The sequence below is a fragment of the Argentina silus genome (genome assembly GCF_951799395.1).
Source record: "Argentina silus genome assembly, chromosome: 7".
NCBI classification, from domain to species: Eukaryota; Metazoa; Chordata; class Actinopteri; order Argentiniformes; family Argentinidae; genus Argentina; species Argentina silus.
The window spans coordinates 19,198,263-19,208,982 of record NC_139661.1 but is presented as its reverse complement, the minus strand read 5'-3'; the positions used below and the strand labels follow the sequence as shown (position 1 = coordinate 19,208,982).

The 10,720-nt window shown below is 44.9% G+C and overlaps 2 protein-coding genes across 2 annotated transcripts; one reads left to right on the top strand and one right to left on the bottom strand.

The window, feature by feature from the left end:
* Positions 1–684: 684 nt before the first annotated feature.
* LOC310807491 (E3 ubiquitin-protein ligase TRIM7-like) lies at positions 685–2,773 on the top strand. Its single transcript, XM_083673988.1, has 2 exons — positions 685–1,150; positions 1,412–2,773. Exons 1-2 carry the CDS (start codon positions 836–838, stop codon positions 1,952–1,954), a joined length of 858 nt encoding a protein of 285 aa, XP_083530114.1. The 5' UTR covers positions 685–835; the 3' UTR covers positions 1,955–2,773.
* Positions 2,774–3,838: 1,065 nt separating this feature from the next.
* On the bottom strand, positions 3,839–10,519 carry LOC310807489 (TBC1 domain family member 2A-like; the record flags this gene model as incomplete). The annotated part of the gene is made up of 11 exons (XM_083673985.1): positions 3,839–4,037; positions 4,194–4,315; positions 4,528–4,713; positions 5,013–5,133; positions 5,467–6,009; positions 6,249–6,418; positions 6,689–6,799; positions 6,927–7,295; positions 7,767–7,957; positions 8,139–8,142; positions 10,172–10,519. The coding sequence occupies 11 exons, from the start codon at positions 10,517–10,519 to the stop codon at positions 3,839–3,841; spliced, it is 2,364 nt and encodes a 787-aa protein (XP_083530111.1).
* Between the last annotated feature and the right edge of the window lie 201 nt (positions 10,520–10,720).

The window sequence follows — 10,720 nt, the reverse complement described above, 5'->3', positions numbered from 1 at the left end:
GCTAACACCTTAACACATTTCCATAAAGAAACACAATGTAGCACTTTGGATATCTAAAATATATATTAAAACAGCGAAACTAGAAAAAGAGTGAAAGGATTACTACAAAGAGATGCTATAAGGTTGTCAGTGCAGGTGGTTCGCCTGTTCCAACTGTTCCGCCACCTGTTCAAATGTATCTGTCATCTACCAGCTATTTGTGCTATCTTGTGGGATTACGTTCTCTTGTGGAATTTTTTATGGAACTACAAGTTATAATTATGGTTCCTGCCAAAGTGATATGAGAGACCAAAAGTCACGTGCCTATAAATACAAGAAGTGCCACTTACCCTCTCCTGTATATACATAAACGTAAACATGTCATCCCTTAAGCTATCCATAGTCATGTTCATGTCAGGGTACTGTTTATGTGTAGGGGTCTTGATTAGTAAAGCACATCTCAGAATGTTGAAATATGAATTTAATGTATTAGTCCATTGCACGTTTATATATATATATATATATATATATATATATATATATACCCACTTGTGTTGCCATGAAAGAAAAACATGTCTGTGACACAGCATTTATGGGAAATAAAGTCTAACAGTACCGTACACTACAGGTTGACAAACCAGACCAACCAGTATTCCCAAGGAAAAGAACAGACCTGGAAGTACATTTCTGGAGCAGAGACGCCATTACAGGGTGTGCTATCAGCTCATAGAGTAAGCATTAGTAACATATCGACAAGCATCAGTAATATACAGTGAAGTGGTTCATCTGGTGAGACTACGAAAAACGGATACTGCATCTGGGATACTTGGATACCAGCAGAAACATTACAGAGAAAATGGCAGAGAAATCTCTCCTGGATAGTTACCTGTGCTGCCATGTGTGTTCAGAGACGTTCAGAGATCCTGTATCTCTGGGCTGCCACCACAGCTTCTGTTCCAGCTGCCTGGACAAGTTCTGGGATCAGGCCAACAAGAAGAACTGCCCGGTTTGTAGGAGAAAATCTTCTAAGAGTGAACCAGGAGTTACCTTCTCATTGAAAGAACTAGTGGTCTCATGTGCAGGGAGACAGACATCAGGACCACCAGTAGAAGAGGGTAAAGAAAGTGATGTTGTTCCAGAGGAGGGTGGAGAGGTGGTGTGTAGTAAACACACAGAGGAGGAGGGTGGAGAGGTGGTGTGTAGTAAACACACGGAGGAGGGTGGAGAGGTGGTGTGTAGTAAACACACGGAGGAGGGTGGAGAGGTGGTGTGTAGTAAACACACAGAGGAGGGTGGAGAGGTGGTGTGTAGTAAACACACGGAGGAGGGTGGAGAGGTGGTGTGTAGTAAACACACAGAGGAGGGTGGAGAGGTGGTGTGTAGTAAACACACAGAGGAGGGTGGAGAGGTGGTGTGTAGTAAACACACAGAGGAGGGTGGAGAGGTGGTGTGTAGTAAACACACGGAGGAGGGTGGAGAGGTGGTGTGTAGTAAACACACGGAGGAGGGTGGAGAGGTGGTGTGTAGTAAACACACAGAGGAGGAGGGTGGAGAGGTGGTGTGTAGTAAACACACAGAGGAGCCTAAATGGTTCTGTGAGGTGGAGCAGAGAGCTGTGTGTCACGTCTGCGAGGACCCTGCTCACCACGGCCACACCGTGGTTCCCTTAGAGCAAGCAGTGAAGGACCTGGAGGAACAACTGAAATCTGATTTGGAGACACTGCAGGACAAGCGGTACAAATGCGAAGACTTTGAGAAGGCAAGAAAGCACAGCTGGGAGGTGGAGGTGGGGGACCATCCACACTGGACTGTTGGTGTGGCCAAAGAGTTAGGTGACAGGAAGGGGGAGCGATATGCAGACCCAAAGAACGGAATTTGGGCTGTACTGCAGAGGAGTGGTACGTCTGAAGCAGGAGGAGGAGGAGGAGGGGCTCTAAGTCTGAAGAGGAACTCTACCCATATTTCACTATTGTAGAGGAAGATGCCAACAATCCTGATATACAGGTCTGCCATCACAGGTGTCCGTGACAGTGATGTCATCCCAGTGTGTCTCTTAGTTCTCATGCTGAGCCTATTCCACTGCTCTTTCTGTCATCAGACTTAAGAGGACAAAGGCCAAGTTCATAACCCCTGCAGATATGAGTCAGAGAGATATCAATCTGAATGATCTTTCCATTTAGGATTTTGCTTGAAATCATTACCCTAAACGCTTGTTCTGTTTTACATGTTGTAGACCCTTACATTTGTGACAACTTCCTAAATATTATATCAATGTGCTTTGTTAATCACTCTGTATGATATGCAATGTAAACTGCCCTGATACAGGTATGAAAACAACAGTTTTCTTCTCTTGTCAGAAAATAAATAAATATGAAAAACAAGCCCCAGGAGGTATTGGTTAGGGAAACACAAGTAGCACGTTGGAGAACAGAGTAATAATAATCTGAATAATCAGAAAATTATGGGATAAATATTATTCAACAAAAGAAACCCAAACTGACAAAAAGAGACAAAGGTAAATATAACTACAGAGAAATTAATGAACAGGAAAAACAACTATGGAGGATTTGTAGGTTTTCTGTGTTTTTTATACCGGCTTGTATGAGAACACATTGACTGATGTCTAGCTTGCCTTGTCATTACTTTTTTCCCTCTGAATATTGTGGTTTACTGTGTAAATAATATTTTTTTGGGGTATTTTGACTGTTAAAATGGAATAGAGGAACTGTTTATAACTGCATTAGTTGTAGTAAAAAAAAATGTGACAAAGTTATTAAAATAATGCTGAAGGAGATACGTGAGTCTGCTGTATTTTGTGTGTCATAAATGGACGGCTTTGGTACTGCTGTAAAATAATCTACCTTGCTCCCCAACATTTGCAATCATTCACTCCCCTTATGGATTTCAAATGAATGGACTGGTGTAAGAAATATGATGTAAAATGCAAGTAGTCCATGTTTCAATTTCACATAATATGTTGAGGTCTAAAATACACACATTCCTTATTATTCTATAAGAAGAATCATGCTGCGTTGTGTTCTGGAGACCTGCTGTGCAATTGATTAAATTGGGGCCGTAGTGTGAAGATATAGCTCCACCAGCTGGTAAAATGAGGTAAGTGCAGTTGAACGCTCAAGACGAGGCCAAACACGTTCAACTGTGTTTTTCCCTAGTGGGTTCTATTGCATTTTGTAAACGTATATATGTAGAAATATATATATAGAAATATGCAGTAGTATAGCAGCCTGTCCAGCACCACTGAAGGAGCCTTATTCAATAAGGAATACTGAATAAGATGACCTCATTAAGAGACACTTGTAAGACAGAGAGGTAATAAGATACTATATATTTGTGTTCTCATAAACCAATCAGCACATACTTTATTGTAGTCAGGAGTGCGATAACACACCCAAACACACGTGTCAGTAAACAAACAGAAGCTGCCCATATCTGTACCACTGACCAAAATCTTCCCAAATCAAGGATTCGTTGACCATTAAGACTGTACAGTGACACACAAAGGCACATAATAATCTCTCTATACGAACACCACTCCTCACACAGTTTAACTAGGGATGCATACAGAGGTTAAACCAGATCTCAGCTCACATGTTGTTCATTCAAAGTCCATTCAGAAGATTTGTGTAGAGTGTAGCTACTATAGGATCTTACACTCCCTCTTAGGCCAAGATCAGACACCGCGTTAAACTTAAAAACAGGTAAATTCTTCCAAATCAGGGTAGCAACAGAGCCTTCAGTTCATCAGGTCTCACTTTTGGGTCACAGCAACACATGGTGCTGACAAGGAATCCCTGCAGGGAACCCCTCTGTCCTCTCCTCCCTCCGTCCTCCCCTGGTTTTAGATTTCTCCCTCGTCCTCGCTGGTTATGAGGCCTAGCTCTCTGTCCCTGTGCTGGGCTCTCTCCGTCTTCATCTCCGCCTGGACACGGTCGAGCTCCTTCAGCTCCGCTTGCACCCGTTGGAGATGCAGGCTCCGCTTCTGCCGCAGCTGCCGTATGGGGAACGGGTTCATGTCGAATGCTATGCCCATCAACTTCCTGTTGGAGGGAGCAAGGGAGAGTATGTGAACAAATGTGTGTGTGTGTGTGTGTGTGTGTGTGTGTGTGTGTGTGTGTGTGTGTGTGTGTGTGTGTGTGTGTGTGTGTGTGTGTGTGAGGCTTGACAAACGCCATTCTAACAGAGAAAGTGTGTACCTGTAGTCAGTGATGGTGGTGGGGAAGAAGCGGAGGTACTGGTAGATATCCACACAGTCATGGATCTTTAAAATGTCCTCTTCTTTGTACTTGAAGAGTGCCAATGCGTACCGAAATATCACCTGCAAATGAAGGTCGGCATAATTCAGGCCATGGACCATTTCCCCCTCTGATCCTACAGTAGCTAACCCCAAAAGCACACTCTGATTCTAACCCCTTAACCCAAACTCAAATTCTTACCCCTAACCCCCAAAACTTGTTTTAACCCATAACCCCCTTCTCCTTAAAACTCTCCCCTCCTGCCCTTGGATATCTGCTCCCTAGCCATGCTGACCTTGGTCCCCTCGTACAGGAAGGAGTCCCAGACTCGCAGCAGGAGGTCAGGGGCTAGCCGCTCCACGAACACGGCAGAGAACCAGTCTGAGGTGACCAGGGGGACATCCACGCCGTGAGCCTGGAGGTGAGCTGTTAGTCTGGGTATCTTCTCTGCCATGTAGTCCCTCAGCACACGCTGCTCCACCTGAGAGGTAAGACACATCTTCAATAGTTTATTGAATTCCCTTCTGGACAACCTAATATATACTATAGTAAATAGTATATACGTATGAGTACATTATTGCCTTGTTCTGGATGGATTTTCTTGGTTCGTTCTTGATTAAAGCCACAACTCATGAATATCATGTCATTAATGTCATTAATAATCAATTGATATCAACCATTTTTTAAACTTTCATGCAGTTTATTTGTAATTTATGCAGCAGCGAAGGGCTAGTTCTCTTCACAATAAATTATACAAGGGCCAATTTGTCCCTGCTGTACCTGAGCAGCAATTTGGCTCTTGTTGTAGAAGTCCTGAGGCATGATGGTGTCTACAATGGCCACCAGACACCAGAATGCCTCCTCCTCCTTCTGGAGGACCAGGAGAGCCATCGCTGCCAGCCTGACACAACATAGGAGACAAAGAGATGAAGTCTAACACAGCCTAATCAATCAACACAACTGTAGTCTCACGTCATCACACTTACAGAAAGAGCCAATATGAACTGACTATGAAAACTGACGTCCTGGGCAGAATTAAACGCGCACAGACACTGTCCTGTGGTTGACAGTTGTTTTACAAACATTACAAACCAATCAAATGGTTTCCCTCTCAAAGGTAGACTTACACCCTCAGTAATGTTGTTGATGTTGACATTTGAACGATGCCGTCATGCAGTTAAAATTAAATTCTTTCTATTATCTCTGAAGTAAATGATTAAGGAGTGAAAAAGACCTGTTTAAGGCGTGGCAGTAGCCCACGGAAGGGTTGTGCCAGCAGAACGCCAGCAGGATACGGTGCAGCTGCTGGACAGCAGGCTTGGCGGGGGACGAGAAGTGCCGATTGCCCCTCAGCGTGCTCTCCAGGTCCAACCGGATCTTCCGCGAGGCCGGATGTGCCACCGCCCGGCTCCGCAGGCACAGCTGCTGGTAGTGGTGCGGGTGGCGCTCTCTCAGGGTGCGGGTACGTGTCCACACCACCCAACGCCACACACGCTGCCGGTACCCCCGTGGCACACCCCTCCGTAGCAGAGCCTTTAGTTTTGGAGATGCCACCAGGGCAGGGCCCAAGCCAGAGTGATGCCCATCGAAGAGCTGTGCCCAGCGGGCTGTGAGAGGTCCGTCATCCCTCTCCTCCTGGTCCCGCCCCTGAGGGTGGTAGTGTTTTTGTTGTAGGGGGTCGTGGGAGTGGATCCCCAATGCTTGCAGCTTGGTTAGCAACTTCACATCTTCTTCTTGGACATGGGGGTTGACTGGGAATCCGTAGTCATCATACTCCCTACACACACACACACACACACACACACACACACACACACACACACACACACACACACACACACATACACACAACTTTGTCAGTTTGGTCATCATTTTGCTGATCACACAGATACAGACACATACACTCTCTCTCTCTCTCTCTCTCTCTCACACACACACTCACACACACACACACACACACACACACACACACACACACACACACACACACACATACACACACACACACACACACACCTGGCAGGGTTCAGGTCCAAAATGTCCCTCCCGTTCTCCCGTAGTGCCTCGGTGACCAAGGTTTTGATGGTGTTGATGCGTCTCTCCAGACTGCGATTGTCCTGCAGATTCAAAAGAACAGCCAAGAACCGGCTCTCCATCCTGAACACCTTGGCCTCCAGATAGGCACACTGACACACACACACACACATGCACACACACACAAACACACACACACATGCACACACACAAACATACAAACACAGTGAGACAGAACAGATTCCTTTCTGTAATGTACTGTTTGTGTTAATTATGCTTCTTTTTTTTTATCGAAATGTAAAAAATGGCATTGAGTTCTTGTATCCAAAGAAAGTAGACATGTTATTATCCAAACCAAATATATGCTGTGAAATCAAAGCTATGGCTCGGTCTGAAGATGAGCCACAAAGCACCTAAACTACCTTCATGATCAGGTTCCTCTCCTGCTCTGAGCTCTGTCTCCACACCTTGTTCAGCTGGTATACCTCAGAGTTCAGGAAGGTGTTCTGGGTCTTGTAGGCCTTGATGTCTTCCTGGGGGGAGTGGGACAAAAAACATCACATTTCATACACAGATGCAGGATGAGATAAACCACTCGACTAAGTTCCTAACACGGTCTACACACTCACTACCAATCACGTCCATCTGACCCTTCCTCACCTTGAGCTTCCTAATCTCCTGCCTCAGTTGCTCTTTGGTCTCTGTGACGGTCCAATCACGATCAAGACGTTTCTGGGGGTCAGACATCAATGCAGCTACCTGTTGGGACAAACGGACAACCATCTCCCTCTCCACCTGGTTCCTCTCCCCTCGCAGTCGGAGGTGCTCTTGAGACTCAGGTGTGTAGTGATGCTGTGGCACTGGCGCCACCTGCTGACTGTATGGGTGAACTGCGTGGCACTCGGCTTGGCCCGCACCCCACCGCTCTGAACTCTGACCATGGCCCTCTGACCTCAGGGGCTCCACAGGATTGGTCAATTTCTCCTGCTGCGCCACCTCCAGGGCCTTCTGTAATAGGACCACGAGATCCTGAGAGGAAGTGACATCAGTGATTATGGAGAGCACAGAGTGAGGTATATTAAACATTGTATTGTCAGTGTGTGTGTGTGTGTGTCTGTGTGTGTTTATATTATAACAACATTATACTTGTGTTTTGTGTAAAAGCTTTATATATACAGTACCAGTCAAAAGTTTGGACACATCTTCTCATTCAATGGTTTTTCTTTATTTTTTATTATTTTCTACATTGTACATTAATATTGAAGACATCAAAACTATGAAGGAACACATATGGAATTATGTAGTAAACAAAAAAGTGTTAAACAAACCAGAATATGTTTTATATTTTAGATTCTTCCATTAGCCACCTTTTGCTTTGATGACAGCTTTGCACACTCTTGGCAAGTTTGTGTCCAAACTTTTGACTGGTACTGGACATATAAACATAGCTTATATCATAGAGGAATATCTCAGGACTGCATCTGTTAATTCAGCCTTTACCTTCTGGGCCCTGACCTCGCCCGCAAGACTGAGCACTTCCTGTTGAAGATGGGAAATGTCTTCAGCTTCTTCCTGTTGGGGGTGAGTGGTCTTGTCTAGGAGGGTTGGAAGGGGGCGTTCACTGCTTGGGGGTCTCTGGTGTTCCACTGGGGTGGACGGTGGCTCAGAGTGGTCACAATACGTCTTTAGAGCTGCACGAGAGAAATCATCACTGAGTGTCTACTGGATAGCACTCCTACCGTTGTGGAACAATTTACTTTCACACTATTATGGTTGAGATGATGATAGTGATGAATCTTTAAAAAATGAGACTGTGTTACAGTGAGACATGGCCCAGTTCTATTTCCCTCCTCCTATCCCCTCAGAGCTCACAGATCTGAAAGGACAGGAATCAGAATCAGAATCAGAATCAGAATCAGAATTCAGAATCAGAATCAGAATCAGAATCAGAATCAGAATCAGAATTCAGAATCAGAATCAGAATCAGAATTCAGAATCAGAATTCTTTTATTTGGCCAAGTATATTTGCACATACAGGAAATTGACTTGGTGAGGTTGGTGCATGGGACATAAAAAACAATAGCAAATTTACAAAATAGCAAAAAATTAACAAAATAGCAATAACAAATTTACAAATTTACAAAATGGAACAATAAAACAATACATTTTGTAGGCTGAGCGAGGCTAAGTGTCAATGAGGCTAAAGTCTGTGAAATGGGTATGGGGCATGTACACTATAAATTAGAATAATTTTAAATAATTATAAATCTAAAAAAATAAAAATCTGAAAGGACAGGATAGACAGGATAGAGCAATACAGTGACTTCTCCATGTAGCTCCATCATTCCAGCTTTGCCTCTTTCTATTGCTTCCACCTATCCTGTCCGGTCTATGATCACAGAGCACTAAAGAGGAGAAGGAGAAGGGGAGAAATGGGACCAGAACAACCTACAGAGTTTGTCAGACAGCGGTTGTCTTTGAATGATGTCTTTGAATAACAGCGGAGGGTCACAGAGCTCCTCCCAGTTCAACCCCTGGCTGAGCTCCTGGGATGAACGGCTCCGATTGAGGTTCTCCCGGCTGGAAACACACACAGACACACACACACACACACACACATGCATGCACACACACAGACACACACACACACACACACACAGACACACACACACACACACACACACACACAGAAACGCACACACACACAGTTTAGTGTTTATGAATTGTTACATACAATGTCTGTCAATGTCTCTATGTACAGGTGTATGGCGTGTGTGTGTGTGTCTGTGTGTGTGTGTGTGTGTGTGTGTGTGTGTGTGTGTGTGTGTGTGTGTGTGTGTGTGTATACTAACTGAATCCCCATAGGAGGTTGTCTCAGAGGGACGTTGCTGAGGGTGGTGTAGCGTCGTAGAGTGGGGTGATTGGCTGGTTTCCCTTGTTGTCCTGATACACTTCCATGATGCCACCTCTTCAACTGGAGCTGCTTTAACCAGTACGCCATTGACTCACTGTTCACTGCCTGAAGTGAGAGACAGAAGAAGAGTAGAATAGAGCAGAGTACAGTAGAGTAGAGTAAAGTAGAGTAGAGTACAGTAGAGTACAGTACAGTAGAGTTGAGTAGAGTACAGTAGAGTACAGTAGAGTACAGTAGACCAGAGCAGAGCAAACAGGGTTCGGCTCAATTCCTTTTCTATTCTGTAAATTGAAATTCCAGTTAAATAATTGAAAAAAGGCTTTTTATTGTGGGTGATTTCTTTTGTTTTTCTTTCATTGTGCCTGACAAGTAAAATCAAGCGCACCTCACGTTTTTCTAATATTTGAAACCATTTCAACCATTTCAACCATTTCAACCATTTCATGCTCATTAAGCTCAGCTTGGGTTGAGAGTGAGAGTGTGTGCGAGAGTATGTTAGCAAACTATAGTACTCTCCTGTCATTGCCACAACATGGCTACACAGCTGTGACCTATTAAAACCTAGTGGATCTCACACACGTACCCCACATTCTCCACTCCACTAGGCTAGGGTTACACCCCACACAGCCATGATGACCACCACCTTACAGTGCGTGTGCAGTACTGTATCCCTGCAGATTCATTCAGTTACTAATATTGCTTATAGAGTATACAATGCACTGTTACACATTTAGAATAGGCTCGCCGTAATACATTGGCAACATCATGTATGCCAATAGGGCTCTACATAATATAAAAAATATAAATATAAAATGTGTCTAAAACTGATAGAGCCAATGTTTTTTTCTGTGGGATGTAACCAGGGACACAGAGACACAGAGATAGAGAAAGATACAGTAACTGCATGAATAAATCGACAGACAGACAGACACAGCAGGCAGGCAGACAGACAGACAGGCAGACAGGCAGGCAGACAGGCAGGCAGACAAACCTTGAGGGTGAAGGTGCGTTCGGGCGTCTGGATATAGAAGGCTCCCTGGTCCATCTGGGGCAGGTCTCCCAGGATGGCGTTGGGGAGTTCGATCCAGCCCAGCGGGTTCACATCCTGGGCACTCCTGTAGTAGACCAGCTGACACTCCTTCTCCTGGTACAGGAACCAGAGGGAGCGCCACACCTTCAGGGGCCCGCTCAGCTTGTCCAGGTAGCCACACAGCGTGGCAGAGGACACCTCGTGGCTCTGCCGGTTGTTGTCTATAGGTAAAGGGTCTCCATCTTTGTTTGGTACCAAGGCCACACCTATCGCTATAGGGTTGCCATCTTTGTTTGGTACTAAAGCCATACCTACAGTTGAAGGGTCACCATCTTTGTTCAGGGCAGTTTGTTCTCTTTTCTCAGTCCTCAGGCCTGGCCAGTGTTGAACTGTGATGAGGGCACCAACGATCCTCTACTGTTGTTTGATTTAACTACCCTGCATCTTTGGCAGGTGGGATGAGTTGCCTTCAGGTCCAGAGAAAGAGAGCTGTGAAAGTAGCATGACATT